The sequence below is a fragment of the Oncorhynchus tshawytscha genome, linkage group LG15, assembly GCF_018296145.1.
Source record: "Oncorhynchus tshawytscha isolate Ot180627B linkage group LG15, Otsh_v2.0, whole genome shotgun sequence".
In the NCBI taxonomy this organism is placed as follows: domain Eukaryota; kingdom Metazoa; phylum Chordata; class Actinopteri; order Salmoniformes; family Salmonidae; genus Oncorhynchus; species Oncorhynchus tshawytscha.
Genome location: NC_056443.1, coordinates 7,613,681 through 7,640,922, shown reverse-complemented (window position 1 = coordinate 7,640,922; position 27,242 = coordinate 7,613,681). Strand labels below are relative to the sequence as shown.

At 46.3% G+C, this 27,242-nt stretch overlaps 1 protein-coding gene across 1 annotated transcript; it reads right to left on the bottom strand.

Moving 5' to 3' along the window:
• Window positions 1-27,109, bottom strand: LOC112215032 (inositol 1,4,5-triphosphate receptor associated 2). The gene is made up of 38 exons (XM_024374048.2): window positions 26,965-27,109; window positions 25,698-26,380; window positions 25,259-25,363; window positions 24,591-24,771; window positions 24,156-24,214; window positions 20,497-20,572; window positions 20,247-20,405; window positions 19,939-20,056; window positions 17,909-17,959; window positions 17,202-17,279; window positions 16,732-16,788; window positions 16,362-16,421; window positions 15,539-15,603; window positions 15,209-15,302; window positions 14,863-14,997; window positions 14,443-14,544; window positions 13,378-13,529; window positions 12,474-12,585; window positions 11,610-11,786; window positions 11,486-11,570; window positions 10,693-10,745; window positions 9,546-9,645; window positions 9,179-9,353; window positions 8,738-8,816; window positions 5,625-5,671; window positions 5,295-5,383; window positions 5,039-5,199; window positions 4,509-4,593; window positions 4,226-4,271; window positions 4,053-4,080; window positions 3,819-3,959; window positions 3,506-3,640; window positions 3,159-3,315; window positions 3,038-3,081; window positions 2,818-2,954; window positions 2,489-2,593; window positions 1,984-2,103; window positions 1-1,041 (listed from the first exon to the last, which is right to left on the bottom strand). Exons 2-38 carry the CDS (start codon window positions 26,347-26,349, stop codon window positions 777-779), a joined length of 4,485 nt encoding a protein of 1,494 aa, XP_024229816.1. The 5' UTR covers window positions 26,350-26,380; window positions 26,965-27,109; the 3' UTR covers window positions 1-776.
• Between the last annotated feature and the right edge of the window lie 133 nt (window positions 27,110-27,242).

The window sequence follows — 27,242 nt, the reverse complement described above, 5'->3', positions numbered from 1 at the left end:
TTTATTTCTGTTCCTTTATTGTGTAAAGTCCCCCTCTTTGGAACAAACAAAAGTGAATGAATTTCGTAAGTGAGCACTTAAAGAAGTAGAGTAAAAACCATGTGTGAGTTTAACAAAACGCTGGTTATAACAAAAACAGATGCAATATAATAGATATTCCTATCCCCACACAGTCTAATGCTGTAAAACAATAAATTAAACATAAAAAAATGGCAGTGTATTACCAAGGTTCATAAATGTAATTTTAAAAAACTATTTCACCTTCAACAACTTGGTGGCCTCTTCAGGCAACCGCAAATGCCATAGATTCAGAAGTTTACTATGAAATGTGTTAAAAAAAAGCAAAAACTGATAAATCTACTGTCCATAAGCAAGCATGTTGATGGACCAACAAACGCTCAAAAAGGTGTGACGTGATTGGATAGCATGCGTTGAAGTCCATTACATGATTGGACAGCCCAACGCTGGTGTCCTCCTTGACTTGATTGGACAACATTGTGCCCACATATACAACGGCCGATAACATTACAATCTCCCTTCCGTAACGGTGCGGCAGAATGTCTCCGGGCACAAATAGGAAATCTCCCTTAGCTGTGGTGGTCAGTGTTCAGAAACTTCAGTACCAACACACCGACTGATTCTGTCTTCAAGTGCTCTTTCTTCACACACTAACTAGTCTAATACACGTGATGGTTCAAGTTGCAGAAGACCTTCCAGGGGTTGACCATAGCCAGATGCCTGCCCCTCCATCTCTGTCTGTTGAGGCCACAGCCCCTCTAAACTGGTGGCTGTCCGTTGTGCCTCAGCCCTGTGTAGGGCCACAGGAGCTGCTGGATGGTCACCCAGGAGTCCCCTGTCCCCACGGGTGCTGCGTCCACGGCCGGCTGCAGCACCAGGCTGGCTAGGAGGGCCAGGAGGCCTGCTAGGACCACTACTAGGGCCAGCCACAGCCACAGTCCCCGGGACCCACTGGCTGCAGACGCAGGCTGGGAGGAGTAGCCTGAACCCGGGGCTGCTGCGGCCTGCTCTGTCAGGATGGGACTGGAGAGAGAGTGGGAGAGAAGGGAAGAGAAGATTTAGAATGGATGCCAAAATAAGATTTAGCCTGGGTTAGGTGAAGCGAAGTTGATGTCTGGATGAGACAGTCAGTCTGCTTTAGCCAGCTGGTCATCTGTCCGTATTCCCAAAGCAGTGATGTAGCGATGCAGAAACAGACGGGTGCCTAGGCTAAGTTAGGATGGCGTTAGCAGCGTGGACTGACCACCACTTTTAAAGCTCTCTGTGTAGCAAACACCTGGTATATAGGCAATAGAAAAACAGCACTAAAGCATGTTGAGCGATGCATGTCTCACATACACTCCCCAGGGCGCACACACACACAAAGGCACACCAGTTCTCCTGATGGGAATGGATAGAAGAGATTAGAGCTGAAGGAGAGTTCGTTTGAAGCAGAAACACTGAACCGAGACCCTCACCACAACCACACATCCAGAGACTGCCCGGGCTCAGAGACCAAGGACCAGATTCATAAAGCGGTCGCTCAAGACCAGGTATATTGTTCACACCCGTCTTTCTGCTCAGTCAATCTGGACCAGATGTCTGCTCCCTGGACCTAAAGCAGCACAGCCTGGAAGCCAGATGGCCTTATGATTTAACCAACTGCTTTACATTTGTCAAGCAGTTGGCTGAAGCAGAAAACAGACAGGAATCCAGGCTACAGCATCTAGAACCCTTTTCACACTACTGAGCTAAGCCGAGCTGTACTGCTCTGGCCTCGTTAGGCATCCACGGTAGTTGGCGAAAAAAAAACTATCTGAGCCAGCACAGTACAGTATGGTTCAAGTGGGCACAATGGTGTGAAAAGCATATAAGCCTCAGGAGCAGCAGAGAAGCTATGAAGCCTAACCAGCTACACAGCAGTAAAAAGCAGTGCTGCCTGGCTGTAGATGGAAGCGAAACACTAGAGGTTGGTTCACTACTAACGTCTTGTTGGGCATAATCAGGGCGGTGATTTTGTTGCCCAGCTCAGTGAGACTGGACTTCCTCTGAACGGGCACTTCTCTCCTCTCCTCATCTGAAGGGGAGTCTGTGTCGTAGGCAGGCCTGTGGGACGGTGTGGGCATGCACGGTTCACACACACACAAAAATACATACACACATAGACACTATGTAATGCATGTCTCACACACACACACACACACACACACTTGTTCAACACAACACACCCTAAGGACCCACATTGTTACATACATGCTCAGGGCATGTACACAAAAGCACACAGATACTCTGCAATCAATGTTCCACATGCGCTTGTTATGTACACAAATTGTTCTCCTGCTGACTACGTTTAACCACAGACTTGTTACATGCATACAGTACACGATTGGGCAAATTAAATGGGCACAGCAGGCAGAATGTTTGTTTTCAGGTTGAGGTCAAGTGCGACACGCGCGTGTGCTTCTGACACACAGCCGATATCAGCACTTACCCCTTCATCAGCATCACGAGGGAGGGCTCGTCAGTCTCAACCCACGCCCCGGAGCTAACAAAGCGCTTTAGAGGAGGACGCGCCGTGCTCTTCCCCGTCACATTCCTGTAACCGCGCCACATACATACACAATCCACACGTCACATTCCACACAACACCGGACACAGACTACACAGCCCGCAAGTCATGTTTTAACAAAAGGCCCCTAGATGGAAATTTCTCCCTCAAAAATCCAAATGGTGTTTGCTTTGCAAAACAGGGTCAAGACTGTGTTGAAATATTCTTCAACCACTCCCTATTTCCCCCACGGAGTGCTGTAGTCTACCTACCAGGGAGATCTGCGGGTGAGTCTCTCCGCCTCCGTCTCTGCGGTGTCCTGTGCTTTATTGGGAGTGTCAAAATGCATGGGTCCCCCTCCCCCACCGGATCGGGGGATAGCTGCTATGCTGACCCGTCGGGCTGATGCCTGAGGAATAGAGAAACAAGACAGTGTACAGACAGTGACTAAAACAGCAGCACATCATATACACTGAGCCTAAACTCACCTACCTTATAGTACGTTGATCCAGATTGTTTCTTGCCTCTGAAATCATCTGAAGGAAACATATTCAGTATTAGAAAGAAACATAAGATAGAGGTGTGTGTGTGCGTGCGCATGCGTGTCCCTCACCGGAGTGTGTTCCTCCAGAGTGGGAGCCGAAGGACCTCTCGTTCTGCAGCATGTTCTCCCTCAGCTCAGTGAGCTCAGCGTGTTCCTTAGTGTACATCCTCCTCAGGTTCTCTACATGCTGGACCATTATCTCTACTGCCTTGCCTGTACGAGACTCCTGGAGGGGGAGAGAGAGAGCGAGAGGTTACACACATACACACACACCCCCCCCCATCGCTTTACCAGTACCTATACGAGACTCCTGGAGGGGGAGAGAGAGACATCACACAGACGTCGACCTACACCGTCTACCTAGATGACTCCTCAAAAGAGAGGAGGACAAATCACGCAATTAAATTGTACTGTACCTGGTGTATGGCGCCCAGCATCTCTGAGCGACTTGACACTCTGGTCATGGACTGGATGAGGATGTCCAGGTTCTTCTGAAGTCTCTGGATGATCTCCATAGACTGGTTATCATCCTCACACAGAGGGGCCAGGGCCTGGGAAGAGCAGACACGAGGAAGGTAAAAAAGGAAATTGCATACCCCTCTCACCTGAGGGTAGCAGGTCCTGACAGCTACATTTGGACACCTCACTCATTTGTCTCCCTCTTCAACCTCTCCCTTCTCCCCAGTCCCTCCCTCTCACACATAATCACCTCTCTCTTAAACTTCTTACCTGTAGTAGTCCCTGGCAACTGGACACCTCCCTCCGGACGTTCTCCTCGGCCAGGTCCCGTGACCGCTCCTCCAGCCTCAGCCTCTTCTCCAGGGTGAACAGGTCACACTTAAAGCCCAGGGACAGGCGCTGGAACTCCGTCTGACAGGTAGACAACAGCACAGCCTTAGCTCTACGATGGTACATACAGAGAGATAGTCAAGAGAAAGAAAATGTTGGAAAGCTTACCACTACCTCAATCTCCTTGTCGTTAGGGGACAGGCTGCAATGAGGAAAACAGAGTGTATCACATTATCGGTCACTAGAAAACAAAGCTATGAGTGTCAGTACCTGAGAGCATTTATATTATTATCTTGCAATGCATCTCTAAAATATGAGGTATTGTACTGTATTGTTGAGTAGCCTACCTGCTTCTGTCACCTACGGTTGAGTCCTCAGAAACAGAGGTTTCGACTGGTATGGGACACAGAGAAACGTAGAGAGCAAGAGAAAGAGGTTCATGGTTTAAAACATCCAAACATTTTGTCTTGCTATTGATCTCTGTTTTACAATAGAAAGAGAGAGATTAGAAAAACTATAAGTCGACCACACAATGTGACAATTGAATTTTTACCTAAGTCAGTAATTGGACTTATACAATCATCAAAATATTAGGAACGTTATCAGCTGAGGTATCTGGGGTTAACTCACTGTCCTTCTCTGTGGTAACACTGGTTTCACTCAGGTCCTCTTGTACCTTCCCTTCCTCGATGACATCCATACTGTGAGACAGCTCCTGGATGATTGTGGTGAACGTTACACACTCTGTACACACACACACTCTTCCCAGTTCTTGCTCTTATCCTCCGCCTCAGACACACACGATTCTAACGATCTAACAGACTGTATCCAGGAACCAATTGTCACATTATACAGATCTAGCTAGGTACACTGTAGGACTGTCATTCATTCTGCCCGAGCGCTGTGAAGTGCTTCCCTGTGTAGATAAGCACAGAGTTGACTAAAGTGAAAGAATGTTCACTCCCACACAAGGCAGGAAAGACAACATTTTCTCAATAAGTCACAAGGTCATGATACTATTTATGCAAAGTTCTCACTATCACAGAGCTGTCATCTCAAATGATTTGTGCACTAATTTTGATCAGAACCCCTTGTAGTGCACTAGGGATTAGGGTGCTATTTGAGACAGGGCGCCATATATCATTAAATAGACAGCTCACCAGTTCCTTCTTGAACTTGCTCCTGAGAACCAGGGAGTCAGTTTTGGCTCCTGAGGGGTCAGGCGTCGTAGCATCCCTTGGACCCTGTGATGGGTCAGTGGGTGCAACATTCAGTCCATCCATGGTCTGAGAGCCTACGTCCTCTGCCAGATTGACTGTCCCTGTAGAGACAGTGAAAGGAGTGTTACACACACACACACTCTCCCTCACACACAATGTTGGCAGGAGGCCATAGAGCTCTTCTATTTCCTCCTACCTGCCAAGTCCACCTCCACTGTCGGCACCTGCACCACTGACTCCTGTATGCCCTCCTCCTCCTCCTCTAGTACTGGTAACAGGCTGGTGCTGGAACACACACACGAGAGCGCTGCAGCAATTCCACCATGCCAAAACAATTGCACAACTTGCCCTTATCACTACCGTGTGCCTCTATTGAAACTAAAAGCATGAGTAATATTCTAAACAATTCCAAACAAAGCCAACATTAACCTAACAGAAAATACATCTCAGCACACAGACAGCATATTACACCACTTCCATCATGTAACTAGGACACAACCATGTATACACACACACACACACTCACCTGTCCTCTGCTAACACTCTCTCAGCCAGCTCGTCCTGGGTTAGCTTCTGAGAAAGAGCGAGAGGTGAGAGATAAATGCAGGTGGCCTTGTAACATACTTTCAGCACCATTTGTCAGAGGAAGTTAACGATTAAAAAGAGAAACACGCGCACAATTGCATACCGTACCTGTCCCATGGCATCAGAATGTTATCTCTGCTTGGTACAGTGAATATACAAGGATGGAATGGAGAATGCTCATTTCTTACATAATGTGCTGGTTGGTGGAGAGCCCTGCAGCGGAGTGTGCGGTGTGTGTGTATGTGTGTCGGGGGCTGCGAGTATGAGTGTTGGACAGAGTAAGTGTGGACAACGCATTTACACTGGCAGGGCAGTAAGTAGTGGGGGCGGTGGAATACAGCACACACACTTCAGCTACGTAAGAGTGGAAGTCACTGACTATATAAAGCTGGACACTTGAGCGCAGGGCTATTATACAACTGGTGGGTCTAATCCTGAATGCTGATTGGTTAAAAAGGTAAATGGAACTGTGCATAACAATCAAGAGGAGAATGACACTAAAACCAACCTCAAATCTCACTGCAAAACAGATTAAAGGGATCTGGATCCCTGCTGTTAAACTCTACACAACCCATGTTTATATACAAAACGGTTATTCAGAAGGGAGGACACGGGACAACCAAAGACCAATTGATTCATGCAACAACCAGTCCCCGACATTGCTTAAGCAAACATGGTGTTGAAGTCAAGCAGATTTGGGCAATAACACACCAGTCTTCGTTTCCTGCAACTGAATAACTGCCAAAGCTGATGTTACTATGTGTCATGAAGTGTTCATACAGGGATTATAAAGCTTTAAGTGTGTTCAACCACAACAGTCCCAGGAAATACCACAAAAGTCAGTTGCCAGGGATAGTCATTGCGCCGCTAGCCTATGTAAGGACTTCACACCAAGTGAAATTGATATTTAGCAAATGATAGAGTAACTTTGTGAATTGCGAAACAGGCCGCTCATACATCCTGAGCGTTATGTTCCTCAATTCATTCAGCATATTTCAGTAGTAGGCGAGGCCTAGGCTGTCAACACAGAGCGCACTCTTCAGTTTGCGACTCATACAGACTTTGTAACGGCAGTCAAACAAAAGTAAAATGACCAAAGTTGCTAAGCTTGCTAGATAACCTCCAACGAATGACATAATATCTCCTATTTGGCTAAATCGAGTTGATGATTACACAGATAGCAGGTCATCTCACGAATAACAGAGAAATTAAGAGAGGAAATTTTAAGGTATCTTAAGTTAACGGGAACCAATTGTTAAAAATATAAAAAAATCCCATACCTACTCTCATACCATTTGCTGATCACACGTTCTCTACCGGAGCTCTCATATGGGCAGCAATAGGAGACAGCGCAGAGAAGCCGGGGAAATGTTAAAACGCTATTTTGACACTTATGAGACATGCTTTAATAATGAAACCTCTGATGATAACTCTAAACGGCATTCCGTTCACTGTGTGCAGTCCGGCAGTGTCAATTATGTGCGTGACTTGAATTGATGGCGACTTTGTGTTTAGTAAACATGTTTGGCTTCCATGCAACAACCTGCTTTGATAATGTGCTATTTTACTTTTTGCCAATCTGATGCTGCACATGTATATTTTGTGGAATTGCGTTAGTGCGACATTGGGGGAAAATATTGTCATTTCCTGGGTCTTGTCATATTTTGTTTCCTGGAAATGTGAAGAGAGACAGTCCTGGGATCCTGGTTACTGTTGTTAACTGGGTTTTAAAAACTCACATAAGTCAAACTGTTGATTACTAGCCTACAAAGAGATACATAATAATAATAATAACAATTATAATTAAATACACAGAGATGGCTCAAGGTTCAGGCATCAATGGCTACCCTTCAGCAATTAGGGTTCACTGCCTTGCTCAATGGCACAGACAGATTTTTCACCTGGCTCAGGGATTCAAACTAGCAACCTTTCGGTTCCTTGCCCAATGCTCTAACCGCTAGGCTACCTGCTCTCCAGTTTACCAAACTGACAGACAGATCCAGCTCCAACTGCTAGGCTACCTGCTCTCTCACTACTCTCCAGTCTACCAAACTGACAGACAGATCCAGCTCTAACTGCTAGGCTACCTGCTCTCTCACTACTCTCCAGTCTACCAAACTGACAGACAGATCCAGCTCTAACTGCTAGGCTACCTGCTCGCTCACTACTCTCCAGTCTACCAAACTGACAGATAGATCCAGCGCTAACTGCTAGGCTACCTGCTCTCTCACTACTCTCCAGTCTACCAAACTGACAGACAGATCCAGCTCTAACTGCTAGGCTACCTGCTCTCTCACTACTCTCCAGTCTACCAAACTGACAGACAGATCCAGCTCTAACTGCTAGGCTACCTGCTCGCTCACTACTCTCCAGTCTACCAAACTGACAGATAGATCCAGCGCTAACCACACCACAGACAGAAGAAACTTGCACTCTCAACTCGATTGGAAGAAATTTGTTGGCTCCCCCTGGAAACATTTCTCACAAGAGTGCCACTCCGCTGTGCCTACACAGAGCAGGAGACTGGAATAACAGAAATAGCATGCCTGTCTCTGCGGATTGAATCACAGCTAACCCCTGTAACAAGACTGAAATAACCAAACACAAACCGTCTCAGAAAATATAAAGGTTTACAGTAGACTACACAATGGTATACACATAAAGATGAAGACTACATTATTACACAGACATAACATATGTGCACAATCTGGAGCTAGGAACCAAATAAGCCATACTTGCCTCTTTTGGCAAAGTGTACAGTGCAGTGAAGCAATTGGGGCAGAATACTCACACAGGAGTTAGGGACCATGGTCCTCCTCCACCCTAACCCCTTCCTCTCTGGGCACAGCCCTCAGCCGACCAGCCCCTGTCCATACCCCTCCATCCCATCCACAACACCAATGAACAGAGAGAGTAAAAGACAGAGAGAGGGAAAGAGCAAGCGATAGAAAAGGGGAAGTCAAGAGGAGAGAGATGGTGTCACAGTGGCTGTGACTGTCAATGAAGGAAGTTAGTTTCCCCATCCGTAAAATACTTTCTGTGTATTGTACTGACCTGCACGTCACTCATATTGGTTGAGGTGATGTTGTCCTCTCCTCCTTTTCCTCTTTCACTGCCATCTGTCTGCTGGGGGCTGACCCAGAGAGAAAGGTGAAAAATCAGTGTCGCTTGGAGCCCAACCAGAGAAATTATAAATGTTTTGGTGGGTGTTTCTCTCTCTCTCTCAGATAGTAGGAAGCAGCTGGGTTCACTGACTGTGACTGAACCAACCTATGAGAGCGGTCACTGCCCCAGCCCCGATTACAGGTGCATCGTGGGTATGCAAAGTATCGCTAAAGGTGCCCAATTACACAGCCAACATTTCCCTCCTCACAGCTTGGAAAACACTAATTTGACTGGCAAATGTGTCCAGAGGAAGAGAAGCGTGCTACAGTGCACTCACACACACCGAAACTACAACTGTACTGTAAAAGCCACTGAGAGCTCTGTTCTCACCTTCCAGTCAGTAAAATGGTCTCATCCATCACAGGGTAAGTGCAGCTGGGAGATACCATCTCAGCCAGCCTGGGGTGTGGACTGTTCCCAGCAGTGACAGTCCTGTCATGTTCTGGTGAGCCAGGCTGAGGTGTGTCTTGAAGAAGAGGCACTATGGTGTCAGGGCTCATTGTATCTGGACAAAAGGGTGAGTAGGAGTCATAAGTGAAATGGCATTGGAGAGGGCCATCCAACTGAATGCCTGAAGAGAAATACTAATTTGCTGTATTTGCAGGCTAGAGTGAGTCAGGGATTGCATGGAGCAGAGAGAGAAAGACTGATCAGAGGGGAGGAAGAGAGGGCGTGATGGAGACAGAGTTGGTCTTACCCAATAGAGAAGAGTGGGAGGGAGGGAGTGGATGCTCCTCGGTGTCAACAGCCTGCTGGTGGGTGTCCTCAGGCCCAAAGCATTCTGGTAGTTTGGCACCCTGAGGCACAACACATACAGATATTTTTTTTTTTAAAGAAGAAAAGAGTATGAATATGATAAACAGACGAGCATGAATACATAACAGCCACCTGTCCATTCAGTTAATGTAAAAGGATATAGCGATAGACTGGCAAGCAACAATGCCTTTGCTTACCCAACAACAAAGCATAAAAAACAACCTCATATCACGTGTGAGTCCCTGTCCATTCCCTATCGATCCGATTAAGTAAGAAAGCTTGACTTCAGAAGATGAGCCATTCTGTCGTGTCTATCTAGAACTAGTGACATTCGCAAATAAGTCCATATGGTCGTCAAATAAAAGCAAGGTTGTATGAGCTTTGTCAAGTGGGAGGAAAATAAAAAAGTATGAGAGAGGAAGATGGAAGGAAAGAGTGTGTTCCAGCCTAGATTGGTCCATGTCCTGTTGTCTACTCACAGAGGTGTGGTTAACACTTCTGCTCCTGTTCCAATACTCTTAAAATGCTTCCTTCCTGTGTTCCTTCCTTGGAGTGGTCACTGATCAGACATGAGAGAACTGGAAAAAGCTACACAAAACCTAAGTGACCAGGATAGATAGGTGATTCATTCAAGGAAGAGGTGAGGGAAGGATGCATGTTCAAAGCACTTGAACGGGGCTTATGACCATTTCCCCTTTTCCTGCCCACCAGCACCAAGGGAAGAAGTGGCCTCTTAAAACTGTCATCGTCATCACATGCGGTCACATGCACTCCGACGACTACGTAGATCTACATCCCCATTCAAAGCAATGTTCCAAGGTGGGGTTCTACTCAAATGAACACCCATTATTTTTATAATGAAAAACAACCACCAGTCAAACCTTAAGAGCGACAGAGCTGTGTTCCGTCCACAAAACGCACGACGAGGGCTACCCCTCAAAAACGTGCCTTTTTTGATATGGTTATATAGTTCAGTCTTTTAAGTCTGGAGTGGATAACCACCAAACTAATCCAGAGAATCGCTTTAAAGCACACTGACACAGTAAGAGTACATCCACAGTAATAGGTTTTTAAAGACTGGCATCTACCTGTGGGGATAGACTGTTCACCCACTGGTCACTGTCTGTTGACGCTGTGGTTTCTGAGAGAAAAGGGCAGAGAGGGGGGGTAGAGAGAGGGAGGGAGGGGGAGAGAGAGACAGGAAGGAAGAAGAAAAGCTAATTAGTTAAAGTTGATCAATCATCTCTGTGATATTCAGCTGGGGTCACTGGCAAGGTCAAACTAAGCCCCACCCACTACCATATTGGACCATAATATTAGACCATTAAACTCCCTGTCTGTGTTAGAGTGGGTTTAGAGGCAGTAATAACCACATTCTTTGGGTTCTGGCAGCCAGTGATGCAGGGAGACCACTGGGGATTACTGAACACTTCCACTAGGTTTGGATGACTTTAACACCCGGCCATAGAAGGCTGGGGCCTAGAAGACTTGCCAGCGAACAGCTACACACACACACACCAGGCTGGGCCGTCTAAGGGCTTTTAACCAGGACACACACACACACACACAGGTCCCCTATCAGGAGACCCTGGCCATCTATGGCTGTCCTTGCCACAAACCCCAGAGGGCTGTGTGGGTGTCTGGGCCTGATTCTTCAAGGGTGGCTAAGTGCTCTGTGACTCCAGGGATTACAGGGGTAATCCACACAGGCTTTTGACGGACTCACTAACCTCTGGTTTACCCAGTGTTTCACCCGGCTCAGTAGCCCAGAACCATAGAGAAAGACCTTACAGGAACTCCTGTAAACTACCTAAAATACAGCCCAATATGGAGTTATAATACAATATCATGATCATTACTAATCTGTGGAATCCTAGTCACCTCTCAGATCCTCTCCCTCCGCCTGGTCGGGTTCACTTTTTTCCGAGAGAGGAGAGAGAAGGGAGATCCCCCTCAGTCCCCCCTCCTGTCCCTCTCCCCCCACCACGGTCCACCTCTCCCCCACCTCCTCCTCCTCCCCCTCTCCAGGCTGATCCCCTCTCTCCGTCAGTCTGTCCTCGTCCGTCCTCCCGTCCGTCGGGCCAGTCTCCTGACTCTTGAAGTCCCTGTACGTCTCCACCCCCTCATTCTTCAGGAAGTCTTGGAGGACAAACTCCTCGTCCCAGTCCAGGTCCTCCCCAGCCTGAGAAAGTAAATAAGCTGAATTAAAACCTGTTCAGGTAATTGATGTAAGGTCAATCAATCCAATCTATTTCTAAAGCATTTTTCACATCAGAGGTTGTCAGAGGTTTTCCAGTAACTCTGCCTAGACACCAAAGAGCACGTGATGGTAAACTGATCTTAGACCTGTGCCTATGGGCGATAGACAATAAAGGCACTCACAAAATAACATCACAGAATAGGAGAGATGAACACAGAATATTTTTTCCTGATCAGAAAGTGTGCAAAGTGTCCACACAGCCTCCCACTCCATCCTTCTATTAAACAGCCTCTCCATCTGGATGGAAAACGTACTCCAAAGTTACACAACTATTCACCATCTGAATCAGAGTTCTAGTCTCTGCTATGTTCCATGGCTCTCAATGCCTGTGTCCCAACAGTAGCCCAATATCCACTATACCCGACATCTTTCTCACAGACAATTTGAGTGAAAAGCTAACTTTTTCCTACAACAATATATTCTAGACATTCAAAAGCTACATGTCATCTGTGGCGCACAGGGGACACCACCTCTTCCCCCATGTCGCCCCATCTCTCAATTAGTCCTACCTGTGGATCATCAGGGTCAGGGGTTTCACAGCTAGCCTCACTGCTGTCCTGTCTACCTCGTCCCTCCCTCCATCTCTGTATCCCTCCCTCTCCCTCCTACCTGTGGGTCTTCGTCGGGGGTCTGGCAGCTGGCCTCCCTGCTGTCCCCTGGGGTATTTAGCTGGTCCAGCTCTTCACGTAGCTGCTGCTTCTGATTCTCCTGCTCCTGAACCCTGCATGGACGGACCCACGTAAATTACACACATATTTACACAGAGACACGTGAAAGCAACACCCCCCCCATCAGTCTACCCTAAAGTCAAAGATAAAATGGTCACTAGCCACAAATACTTCTGAAACCATGGCAATCATGCATCCAGTGACTACAAAGCAAATGAACAGATTCACCACTCTCACCCAGCCCATTGACAGCGTAGTGAAGGGTCCATAACATAACATACTGTACCCAATCCGCAGGCCCATGCAGTGTCCCATGCTGCTGTTGCCCAGCCTGTACGAGGATGGCAGGAGCTCTGGAGAGCCCCTAACACCCAGTATTGGACAGCTCCTAACACCCAGTCCAAGAGTAGTCCAGAGTAGTTTAGAGGGCCTGTGCACAGCTGGCTAGCCCAGACAACGTTCCCACAGCCTGGACTGATAACGGCCCCCCCTCCCCCTTTTATCCTCCAGAGCAGGGCGGCTGTGTGGAACGGGCCCACGTGGCAGTGAGGCAGCTACAGACAGAGAGCCATACTGGGCCAGGACCCAACCACTACTTAGACAGGTTAGAGGTCACCCAGACAGACCCAGAGCACAGAGAAGCAGACAAATATGACCAGATTCCTCCCTAGATCCCTCCTGCCACAGGGTAGTATCTTAGACAATGACAGCCCCTCCCTCCACACTGTAAACCCTCTCTTATACAAGACCCGCAAAACCTACTTGACCAGTGAGAGAAGAGCAGCACCAGTTCCTCTTGACCCTCACTTCCAACAGGCACACACACACACTCAACCCCCACTCACCTGACAGACAGGTGTAGTATCTCAGTGTGGGACCTCCTTATGTTGCTGGCCATCTTGATCAGTTCTTTCTCCAGGGAGTCGGTGTACTGGTCCAACTGCTCCAGGCTGAGGCCCCACTCCGACCTCCTCTGATCCAGCTCAGACTGCACCGCCTGGGGGAAAGAAAGGGCAGGGAGTCGGCCTCTTTCTGGAGCTGTTGGGTCTCTGGCAGTCAGACCGATAGTCTATCCAGCAGTACTAGACATACAGTAAAGTGTGTCCATCTCTTAGTCACAGTCAGTGACACTACTGCACTCACTCTTTACCCATGAAGAATGTTTACTGTGGACGTGTCTGACGAATGCAGATTGGAGAGAGAAAGGAGGTGGGAGAGAGGAAAGGGAGTGAAGAGAGTGACAGGGAGAGAGAGAGGGGGAATGAAAAAGAGAGTCAGAGGGGGGCAGAGGGAGGTGACAAAGAACGAGAGAGCAGGAAGAGGGGGAGAGCGTGCGCGTGTGTGTTGAGAGAGACTGCATTTACGCTACAGCACACTAAGCCGCACAGCATTAATAGGCATTGATGGGCTAGAGATAGTTATATAACATTGTAGATTAGAGATCTCTGGAGAGAAGACAGCGAGAGAGAATGGCCATATTATGTAATCCTATAAAAACTACGAGCAGAGAGAGTCCTATTCAGCTCAAACTCCTCCCTACATTGAACTCAGTAGGGTGCATCTCAATAGCCTAATTGCTCTTTTCCTTATCTCATTTCCTGTATCTGCATTCTGCACTGATCTGAAAGAACAGGATAAGTGAAAAGCAATATGATGGAAAACCAAAATGGATTTGCTTTCTTCTCTTGCATCTCTGAACCTAGAGAAACACCAACCTCCGCTTTGGCACACATATTTGACCCCCAGCATGCCTACGCACAGACAAACACCTACACACACAGGAGAATATGGAGAGTTCTCTGGTACAGAGTGACTCAGTAACATCCTCCTCTACCACCGGGCTAGATAGCAGGTTGATACACCCACTCTAATGGCTCTCTAGTGTGTGTGTGGGTGTGGATGCCCCTCACCTGCAGTCTGGGGTCGTTACTAGCCCCTGGTCCTCCATAGTGGTGTATGATTCCTCTGAGTGTTGACAAGACGGAGAGGCCCTCGTCCTTAAAATCTCTCTTCTGAAAACAAACAGAAAAACATGCGTTTCAGGCGTAACTACTTTAAGTATTAATCAAATTTAGTTTGCTATGGAAGAAAATTAGTAATGCATCTACACCGCATAGTCAAAGAACAATGACATCATAGACGCACACAAAGTCATTTTCTCCATGCACACTGCTTTTAAAATGTGCGCTGGTTAGATACCAGTCCCTGCATAGTGTATTGAGTGCATAATTAGGACAGTAAGGGCTGAAGATATCTAATGAATTATCAGGACTGCTGTATCTATAGTGTACAATTGGGACAATGTCTGCTGTATCTACTGTATAGAGTACCAGTTTGTTAACGAGGCTCTTGAACTCCAGAGACATCTGGTCAGGTGTGGGGCCCTGCAGGAGCAGTAACACCTCCCTGTCCAGAGTCTCATCTAGCGCAGATGCAAAGCTCAGCGGCGACACACACTCCGCACCCTGGAAATAAAACAACACGACTTGGTCATTAACCCTGAAGGGGATAGGCTGATGGTGTCAGTATACTACAGCCTAATAGGGTCCCTGGAGCTGATGTTTTGGGTGAATACAGTGGGGTTGGTCCTCGAAGGTGTGAGCGTACTCAAACAGAGAGAGCAGGTGTTCAACTCACAGGCCTCAAACATGGAACGAGGGGATATATTTAACTGACCTCCGGAGGTGTTTGAGCAAGGGCCAGTTCTGTCTGCAGGGATCCTGAAGTGCTCTGGTTCAACCTGTACGCCACCGACAGGGAGAGACCTGCACTGCAAGAGGGAGACAGAGGGAGCGAGAATGTAAAGAGACAGAATGAGAAAGGAGAAAAAAAAGAATGTCATTCCACTCCACAGAGAAAAGACTGCTTCACGGCAGAGAGAGAGAGAGAGAGCAAACCAAACAGAACAAAATACAAAGACAAAAGGACAACAGAGAGAATACACATCATTCCCCAATCCTGCTACTAGAATAGTCCAAGGCGCCATCTCTAGTACAGTGTACTTACACTGCCAAGTCTGGCTGCATCATGTGCATCTGTCTCTCCAGCTTGGTCTTGTCTGCTCTCAACAGCTGTCAGAGACAACAACAGACATCAAACACGGTGAGATAAAAACCACTACTGCTGCAGCTAATACATATTCACTGCAGCTGACAGATAGACAGAAAGGCATGGATAATCATAGTGCTCTGCTGAGAGAGAGACAGAAATACTTTTAATACCCCCTTTTCACCCCAATTTCGTGGTATCCAATTGGTTGTTACGGTCTTGTCTCATCGCTGCAACTCCCGTATGGAACCGGGAGAGGTGAAGGTCGAGAGCCATGCGTCCTCCGAAACACAACCCAACCAAGCTGCACTGCTTCTTGACACAATGCCCACTTAACCCAGAAGCATCCATGTATCGGAGGAAACACCGTGCACATGGCAACTGTGTCAGCATGCACTGCGTCCGGCCCGCCACAGGAGTCGCTAGTGTGCGATGGGACAAGGTCATCCCTGCCGGTCAAACCCTCACCTAACCCAGACTACGCTGGGCTAATTGTGCACCACCCCATGGGTCTCCCTGTCGCGGCCCGGCTGCCACAGAGCCTGGACTCGAACCCACAATCTCTAGTGGCACAGCTAGCACTGCGATGCAGTGCCTTAGATGACTGCGCCACTCGGGAGGCCTGACAAATACTTTTGCAGAGCTCTCTGGTCGGCAGTTCAGAGCAGTGGGATACAGTGTTGTCGCTTGTACCCATCCACTCCTTTATGATCTGGTGCATGGGAGTAGCGGCTAAGGGGAGATTTGGGATAGGGTAATGATTTCCAGACAGCCTCCTCACCTCTGTGACCGACGAGTACTCCACCACGGCACCCTTCAGCTCCTCAATCTGTCTGCACTTCTGTAGAGGGGCGACAACACGACAGCAATATTCTTGATTTTCATCAACAATATCATATTTCCCCCAGGACAATGTCTTGGAAACGTTCTGAATGTACAGTCATATGAATGAACAGATCAAAAAATGCCCTGAAGCCTGAGTTATTACTGATCTCAGGACCCAATCTACAATGCGACTTTCGCTTTGTACAGCCGTGTTACCATGGCGAATGTAGGGGACAGCACGGCTACAATAACGATACAGCTTTATTCATTACTGAACAAAAGTACTAGAAAGAAAATATTTGTTTTTTTATTCAGATGATACTGACCTGGAGTATGAGGGCTTCCTTTTCACTCACGACCGCATCGAAGGAATGGTTTTGGACCTGTGGATGAGAGAACAGACACTCCACCATGACACCGCTGGCACTCATCCAGGACACAGACAGACCAATCAGAAGCAGGTGTTGGGATCACTTTGATCCTAAAAGGCCAGTTACGTAGGTCCATAGCACTGCACTCCAGGCCTTTTCAGAAGACCATGAAAGGCAAAACAAACATTATCACATCCTTTATTTTACTTCTAGGTGCAGTTGACCAGAAACAGATTGCTAAGAAGCATTCTAAACTGAGAACCTTAATTGAAAGTGATTTTTGTTGTTGTTGTCGAGAACTAGGCTTAATCTGTTTCCAGGAAACCGCTTTCCAGTTGCCTACCTTGAATGGCTTATTCCCTCGACGGTACAATAGCTTGTTCACTTTTATTCACTGCAGACACACAACAGTTATGTGGACCCACCTGCAGCTCAGCGTTTAGGTCACACAGTTCAATCATCCTCTTCTGGAGGTCATCCATCTCCATGGTGACCTTGATGTTCTAGTCCAAAAGGTAGAGGGGGGGGTAGGAGGAGGGAGAGATGAGTAATTCTACCCAAAAGAGATGGATTATTTGACCCTATCATGTCACCTAACAGCAGACAATGTACATAAGACTAGATAGCTATGGAATGGCATTTCCTAAATCGGTGTTTCCCAACCCTGGTCCTCCAGTACTCCCAACAGTACACATTTATATTGTGACACATCGGAGTCATCTTGTCAACTAATCGTCAAGCCCACAATTAGTTGAATGGGGTATGTTTGTCAAGGGCTACAACTAAACTGTGTACCGTTGGAGGTACTCGAGGACCAGGGTCGGGAAACACTGTCCTTGATCCTGGGAAAACAGCAGAGGGGAAGTTCCCAGGGGAAGCAGGTAGTCCTGCTGCTTTGTTGTTGTGTCGCCCTAGTAGCCACTTCACTGATCAATGACACCGATTGGTCGGAAAGCACTCTCCTGATGACTTGCCACCAAATCCATCTCTCATTAAAGGAATGACAACCACATGGAAGCACTTGAGGCACCTCCGATTAAATACATGATAAAGTAATGAAATGACCCAGGATCAATGTAGATCTTGCCGAAAGGGGTTCTGTGTGCAGAGAGAAAGGTATCCAGTACAGTACCTCATCCTGAAGACAGCTTATCTTTGCAATCAGACTCTGGTTCTCTCTCTCCTGTTGGGGAGATGTTGGGTTAGTATATGGCTCTGGACATTGTATAGTTGCATACAGGTAACTGCCAAATGAAACACCATAACGAGCTAGCTTCAGTGCACCTTGGCATCGATTCTACAAGTGTCTGGCACACTATTGGAGGGATGTGACACCCTTCTTCAACGAGAAATTCCATAATTTGGTGTTTTGTTGGTTGTGGTGGAAAATGCTGTCTCAGGCGCTGCTCCAGAATCTCCCTTAAGTGGGTTGAGATCTGGTAACAGATTTTTAAAAATTGAACCTTTATTTAATTAGGCAAGTCAGTTAAGAACAAATTCTTATTTACAATGACGGCCTACCGGGGAACAGCGGATTAACTGCCTTGTTCAGGTTACTGGCCCAACGCTCTAACCACTAGGCTACCTGCCGTGACATATGGTTAAAATCGTTTTCATTCTCATCAAACCATTCAGTGAACACCCTTGTGAATGGGGGCATTAGGAACCACATCTGTGTGGAAGCACCTGTTTTCAATATACACTGAACAAAAATATAATGTAAAGTGTTGGTCCCATATGTTTTATGAGCTAAAAATAAAAGATCCCATAAAATGTTCCATTCCCATGTATTTGTCTCAAATGTTGTGCACAAAATTGTTTACATCCCTATTAGTGAGCATTTCTCCATTGCCAAGATAATCCGTCCAGCTGACAGGTGTGGCATATCAAGAAGATGATTAAACAGCATGCTATTACATAAGTGCACCTTGTGCTGGGGACAATAAAAGGCCACTAAAATGTGCAGTTTTGTCACAACACAATGCCACATATGTGTCAAGTTGAGAGTGCATGCAACTGGCATGCTGACTGCAGGAATGTCCACCAGAGCTTTTGCCAGAGAATTGAATGTTAATTCCTCTACCATAAGCCGCCTCCGTCGTTTTAGAGAATTTGACAGTACGTCCAACCGGCCTCACAACCACGTGTAACAATGCCAGCTCAGGACCTCCACATCCGGTATTTTTCACCTGCGGGATCATCTGAGACCAAACACACAGACAGCTAATGAAACTGTGGGTTTACACAACCGAAGAACGTCTGCACAAACCTTTTCAGGGAAGCTCATCGGAGTACTCGTAGTCCTCACCAGGGTGTTGACCCGACTGCAGTTCGGTGCCGTAACTAACTTCAGTGGGTAAATTTTCACCTTTTTGATGACCACTGGAGAAATGTGCTCTTCACGGATGAATCCCTGTTTCAACTGTACCGGGCAGATGGCAGACAGTATGGCGTTGTGTGGGCGAGGTGTTTGCTGACGTCAACATTGTGAACAGAGGGCCCCATGGAGGAGATGGGATTATGCTATGGGCAGGCATACTGTAAGCTATGGACAACGAAGACAATTGCATTTTATCGATGGCAATTTGAATGTACAGAGACACAGTGACGAGATCCTGATGCTCATTGTCATGTCACTCATCAGCCGCCATCACCTCATGTTTCAACAGAATGCACACAATTCCGGGAAGCTGAAAATGTCCCAGTTCTTCCATGGCCTGCATACTCAGACATGTCACACATTGAGCAAGTTCGGGATCCTCTGGATCGACGTACACAACAGCGGGCTCCAGTTCCCGCCAATATCCAGCAACTTCGCACAGCCATTGAAGAGTGGGACAACATTCCACAATCAACAGCCTGATCAACTCTATGCGAAAGAGATGTGTCTCGCCGCATTAATGGTGGCACACTAGATACCGACTGGTTCTCTGATCCAAGCCCCCTACCTTTTCTTTAAGGTATCTGTGACCAACAGATGCATATCTGTATTCCCAGTCATATGAACTCCATAGATTAGGGCCTAATGAATTTATTTAAAATCAACTGATTTCCTTATATAAACTGTAACTCGGTAAAATCTTTGAAATTGTTGCATGTTGCGTTTTGTTCAGTGTCGATGGTTGAATAGCATAACAGTGGAGATGGTGTGTGTATATATACCATATGTTTGCACTGAGCCGAGGCCCTGGCTCTGCCCTCCTCTGTACAGCTCAGACTCATCTTCATCTCCTCCACCTCATCCTTCAACATCTTCTCCTTCTGGGCCAGCTGCTGGCCTCTACAGGGGGGAGAGAGGGACATTATAATTGGGGATGTGTGTGTGTGTGTGTGTGTGTGTGTGTGTGAGAGAGAGGCCTAATAGGAGGTTAAATTAAGGAGAATTGAATAGGAAGATAGGTATTTTAAAAAGTGCATGTGTGACCGCGTGTGTGTCTGCATCTGTTGGTGTGTGTGTGTACAATCCTTACAGTCTGGCCTGTGACTTGAGCTCCTCGTTCTCCTCGGCTAGTTTCTGGTTATGGTCCTCCATGGTCTCCATGCTCTGCTTCAGCTTCCTCACCTCCTGCTGAAGCTTCTGGTTACTGAACTGCAGGTCGGACACACAGAACACCAGGTCTGACGTCTCACTGGGGAGGAATACACACAACAGGGTAAAACACGGTTAGTCAAATGTAGAAATTGGACAATGTCACACACGCACACCCGAATGTTACTTACAGATCTGCTCGTGACACCTCCCCTCCGAATGCCTCCAGACTGCCTGAGGTCATGTTCAGCAGGACAGACCTCTTAACTAACGGAGAGAAGACAGAGAGAGATGAGTGAGAGAAGGAGAGAAATGATCTATGTTTAGAGAACGAGGGAGAAAACACATTGATTTGATAAAATAATGAGACAGAAGTAGACGTTCTCTTAGATGGAGAACAGAGAGAGAGATGGAGGGAGGGCAACATGGCTACTTGGAGACATCGTACAAGAGAAAATCCACAACTGGAAAAACTTTGAGCCTCAGAACATTCATCCGTTTCTCTGATTAGTCCTCTAATGTCTGTGTCAACTCACCTGACAGGTTGTCTCGGAGTCTGACAGACTACAGTCGAAGTCGGAAGTTTACATACAACTTGGCCAAATACATTTAAACTCAGTTTGTCACAATTCCTGACATTTAATCCTAGTACAAATTCAATTTTAGGTCAGTTAGGATCACCACTTAATTTTAAGAATGTGAAATGTCAGAATAATAGTAGAGCGAATTATTTATTTCAGCTTTTACAGTGGGGCAAAAAAGTATTTAGTCAGCCACCAATTGTGCAAGTTCTCCCACTTAAAAATATGAGAGAGGCCTGTAATTTTCATCATAGGTACATTTCAACTATGACAGACAAAATGGAAAAATAAATCCAGAAAATTACATTGTAGGATTTTTAATGAATTTATTTGCAAATTATGGTGGAAAATAAGTATTTGGTCACCTACAAACAAGCAAGATGTCTGGCTCTCACAGACCTGTAACAACTTCTTTAAGAGGCTCCTCTGTCCTCCACTCGTTACCTGTATTAATGGCACCTGTTTGAACTTGTTATCAGTATAAAAGACACCTGTCCACAACCTCAAACAGTCACACTCCAAACTCCACTATGGCCAAGACCAAAGAGCTGTCAAAGGACACCAGAAACAAAATTGTAGACCTGCATCAGGCTGGGAAGACTGAATCTGCAATAGGTAAGCAGCTTGGTTAGAAAAAATCAACTGTGGGAGCAAGTATTAGGAAATGGAAGACATACAAGACCACTGATAATCTCCCTCGATCTGGGGCTCCACGCAAGATCTCACCCCGTGGGGTGATCACAAGAACGGTGAGCAAAAATCCCAGAACCACACGGGGGGACCTAGTGAATGACCTGCAGAGAGCTGGGACCAAAGTAACAAAGCCTACCATCAGTAACACACTATGCCGCCAGGGACTCAAATCCTGCAGTGCCAGACGTGTCGCCCTGCTTAAGCCAGTACATGTCCAGGCCCGTCTGAAGTTTGCTAGAGAGCATTTGGATGATCCAGAAGAAGATTGGGAGAATGTCATATGGTCAGATGAAACCAAAATAGAACTTTGTGGTAAAAACTCAACTCGTCGTGTTTGGAGGACAAAGAATGCTGAGTTGCATCCAAAGAACACCATACCTACTGTGAAGCATGGGGGTGGAAACATCGTGCTTTGGGGCTGTTTTTCTGCAAAGGGACCAGGACGACTGATCTGTGTAAAGGAAAGAATGAATGGGGCCATGTATCGTGAGATTTTGAGTGAAAACCTCCTCCTGTCAGCAAGGGCATTGAAGATGAAACGTGGCTGGGTCTTTCAGCATGAAAATGATCCCAAACACACCACCCGGGCAACGAAGGAGGGGCTTCGTAAGAAGCATTTCAAGGTCCTGGAGTGGCCTAGCCAGTCTTCAGATCTTAACCCCATAGAAAATCTTTGGAGGGAGTTGAAAGTCTGTGTTGCCCAGCAACAGCCCCAAAACATCACTGCTCTAGAGGAGATCTGCATGGAGGAATGGGCCAAAATACCAGCAACAGTGTGTGAAAACCTTGTGAAGACTTATAGAAAACGTTTGACCTCTGTCATTGCCAACAAAGGGTATATAACAAAGTATTGAGATAAACTTTTGTTATTGACCAAATACTTATTTTCCACCATAATTTGCAAATAAATTCATTAAAAATCCTACAATGTGATTTTCTGGATTTTTTTTCTCATTTTGTCTGTCATAGTTGAAGTGTACCTATGATGAAAATTACAGGCCTCTCTCATCTTTTTAAGTGGGAGAACTTGCACAATTGGTGGCTGACTAAATACTTTTTTGCCCCACTGTATTTCTTTCATCACATTCCTAGTGGGTCAGAAATTTACATACACTCAATTAGTATTTGGTAGCATTGCCTTTAAATTGTCTAACTTGGGTCAAACATTTCAGGTAGCCTTCCACAAGCTTCCCACAATAAGTTGGGTGAATTTTGGCAGATTCCTCCTGACAGAGCTGGTGTAACTGAGTCAGGTTTGTAAGCCTCCTTGCTCGCACATGCTTTATCAGTTCTGACCAAATTTTCTATAGGATTGAGGTCAGGGCTTTGTAATGGCACTCAAATACCTTGACTTTGGTGTCCTTAAGCCATTTTGCCACAACTTTGGAAGTATGGTCATTCTCCATTTGGAAGACCCATTTGCAACCAAGCTTTAACTTCCTGACTGATGTCTTGAGATGTTGCTTCAATATATCCACTTAATTGTCCATCCTCATGACACCATCTATTTTGTGAAGTGCACCAGTCCCTCCTGCAGCAAGGCACCCACACAACATGATGCTGCCACCACAGTGCTTCACGGTTGGGAGGGTGTTCTTCAGCTTGCAAGCCTCCACCTTTTTCCTCCAAACATAATGGTCATTATAGCCAAACAGTTCTATTTTTGTTTCATAAGACCAAAGGACATTTCTCCAAAAGGTACGATCTTTGTCCCCATGTGCAGTTGCAAACCGTAGTCTGGCTTTTTAATGGCGGTTTTGGAGCAGTGGCTTCTTCCTTGCTGAGCAGCCTTTCAGGTTACGTCGATATAGGACTCGTTTTACTGTGGATATAGATACTTTTGTACCTGTTTCCTCCAGCATCTTCACAAGGTCCTTTGCTGTTGTTCTGGGATTGATTTGCACTTTTGGTATCAAAGTACGTTCATCTCTAGGAGACAGAACGTGTCTCCATCCTGAGCGGTATGACGGCTGCGTGGTCCCATGGTGTTAATACTTGCGTACTATTGTTTGTACAGATGTACCTTCAGGCATTTGGAAATTGCTCCCAGACTTGTGGAGGTCTACAACATTTTTTCTGAGGTCTTGGCTGATTTCTTTTGATTTCCCATGATGTTAAGCAAAGAGGCACTGAGTTTGAAGGTAGGCCTTGAAATACATCCACAGGTACATCTCCAAATGACTCAAATTAAGTCAATAAGCCTATCAGAAGCTTCTAAAGCCATGACATTATTTTCTGGAATTTTCCATCCAAGCTGTTTAAAAGGCACAGTCAACTTAGCGTATGTAAACTTCTGACCCACTGGAATTGTGATACACTTAATTATAAGTGAAATAATCTGTCTGTAAATAATTATTGGAAAAATGACTTGTGTCATGCACAAAGTAGATGTCCTAACCGACTTGCCAAAACTAAAGTGCGTTAACAAGAAATTTGTGGCGTGGTTGAAAAATGAGTTTTAATGACTCCAACCTAAGTGTATGTAAACTTCCGACTTCAACTGTATATGTCTGTGTCAACACTCACCTGACAGGTTGTCTCGGAGTCTGACAGACTATATGTCTGTGTCAACTCACCTGACAGGTTGTCTCGGAGTCTGACAGACTCTTGAGTCAGGTCCTCTGGTGTGTCGTCCCTGTAGTTGTGGTAAAGACAAGGAGACAGACACCCAGAAACATGACATTACACAGTCACAATATCCCAGGCTTACTTACACACACAGCCAGGAATGCAGAGGTTAATGTATCGGTTACCACACTAAAAGTGGCAAAAGCTTATCTAACAGACAAGCTCTTTGATAAGAATATTCGGCTGCAAAAATTGGTATCCATTTGCCCTTGCAACAGAACACATGAATTAGAACACAGCGCCCTCTACAGGAAAATGTGGGACAAGATGACAGGCACTGCTATGTAGTGCACTACGTTTGACCAGAGCCCTGGTTAAAAGTAGTGCACTATTAAAAAAAGGGAAGAGTGCCATTTGGGGGACACAGAAAACCGCTCCAGTACTCATTCTTTCTGCAGTCATCTATCCACTCCTTCATGATGGCGTGGTAGGTGTCCAGGTCTATGGAGACATCTTTGTGCTCTGGGTCCAGCATATTACACAGGTCCTCCAGCCCACTGTCCTCAGAACCACGGCTGGTGGTGTGGCGCAGGTAGTCCACGATACAAGACACATACACCTTACCTGAAGGAGCAGGAGGGGGCCAGGTTACTGTCTTTACCATAGTAATTTACTGGGTTACTGTGGTCAGTCTGTTGACTAGCATGGTAAGGGACCTCCCAAGGCCCGGGCATCATAGCAATCTCCTTCCTCCGCCTGAGGTTCTTCAGTAACAGCTTTCAGTAAACAAAACAGGACAGTAAAGAGAACCACCCACAGGGAATCTAGAGCACTTGTACCACGTCATTGACTGCTTCACAAACAAAGAAGAGAAAGCAGACTCGGCTACACCCCAGTGGAGCAAATTATTGACTGCCTTTTTTACAAAACATTATCACAGTGAGTGTGTGTATGAGATTGTGCCTCCTACTGTGTGTGTTCGATACTGTGAGTCTGGATAGAAGAGTGTGTACTTCACAATGTGCTAGATTTGATATTCCCAGTGTACTTCTGTGTTCAATATATATTGGATACTTCGAGAGTTCAGTACTGTATGTGAGTGAGTGCGTACCTCTGCGCTGGGTGTCACAAGCGTGGAAAATGGTGTCTAATAAATCCTCTTCGCAGATCAGACTGACCTCAGCCATCTCCTTTTGGTTCTCAGGGGACATGGCTCCTACACACACACACACACACACACACACACACACACACACACACACACACACACACACACACACACACGTTCTTTAACTACACTGGCCAATCGCCAATTCATCAACAGACATTAGCGGCCAAGAAACATGATTGCTCTGTCAGTTGCATAACTTTCCTTGAGGCAAGATAATAAAATGTACATAATGTGTGTGACATAAGAGATGGCGAATGGAAAGGAGTGTGTGAGAGGCCTGAGGAATGCTGTGATCAATAATCCACCATTGATATCATTGTTCACTGAGAACTGAGCAGTGCTTTCATAATCCCACGGTGAGTGTGTGTATTCCCCTTACCATCTCCCATGGACAGTCTCTTGACAACCAGGGCTGGGTAAGGCAGCTCACTCTGCAGCAGGTTGGCAGTGGCATCCGAAGAGCAGAAGTTGAGGTTATAGGACAGCAGGCTATGTGCAGGTGTGTGAGTTTGGGACAGAGATGGGGTCCTGTGCCTCTCACTGCCGTCAGACCCTGTCCCCTCCTCAGGCTGAGTAAACTGGGGACCGTGAGAGAAGCTAAAAACCGTGTCTCCAGTCTGGACAGCTGGGGTGGAGCAGATCCTCTGCCATCCTCTCCCTTGCCCTCCTAACCCCACCCCTACCCCCCTCCACTCCCCGGGATTACTGGTGATTGTGAAAGTAGAATTGACTGGGGTTGGGGGGTTCATGGTGGGGTTGACAGGGGTGGAGTTGGGACAGTGGGAGCTCCTGGGAAGCTGGGATGAACCCTTGGGGGTTAACAGCCCCTCCCTCTCGCGCTTCTTCATGATTACTTCCAGGTTGCGGTGCAAGCCGGACTGGGGGCTGTCGTAACTGCTGGAAGTGAATTTTGGGATCTGGAAGGGCGAGGAGGGGTTAACCTCACGGTCGTGCCGCTGGATGGTCTGCAGCTTACGACAGATGCTGTCAACAGGGTTGTGGCGTTGACGATGGGTCACTCCAAGGTCCATGCTGGAGCAGGGGGTGACAACAGGACAAGAGCTAGAGAGGGGAGAGGCTGTCATTGGAGACCGACCGTCATTGTAAATATTAATTTGTGCTTAATTGACTTGCCTGGTAAAATAAACCATTAAAAAGGAGACAGGCATGGTGAAAGGAGAGGAATTATACTGATAGTCCATCACACCACATACTTCAAGTTCATCACATTTCAGACATCCCAAATAGACTACAGTTGTTGATTGAGGTTGTTGTAGTCTATCTTTCTTGTGTGTAGACTACAGGGTTATAGTTTTTAAACGGGAGCAACAGAGAACAGCACACCAGCAGTCTACCTGGATAAAAATAACGAGCTTACTTGAGCCACTAACTGAAAGGACACTTATTATTAAATCAAATATTCTGTAAACTAACAAATGTTTCTAAAAACATGAAACTAACAAGAGTGATTGTTACCCTAATATATATTTTGTTGACAAAGACAAAAATGTTGTTGCCTTGTGTTATGCAAAATAGCATGACAACGACTACCATGAATAATTGACGCCAATTTTCTTTTCATTTTTTCAATAAATATGAACGACAGACTCGTAGTTTATACTTGGATTTTGATGTAGGCTACTAACCTCTCTTTACCGTGTAGCCTATCCTTTGTCAACGTAAATAGTCCTCGTTGAAGTCTCAATTCGCTTGATAAAGCCTTCAAAGTCAAACCACACTCGGGAAATCAATCAAAGTGCTTGAGCGACGTGAATGCAATTTGAAAGGGACGAGGTAGATCCCTCATCTAAAACCAAGCCAACACTGACCCTATGTGGCCAATAATATTGTTGCATCCCCATTTGATCACAGACCTACAGACTCACCAGTCGAAACTCAGTTATTTTGCAGTGTAAAAATTCAC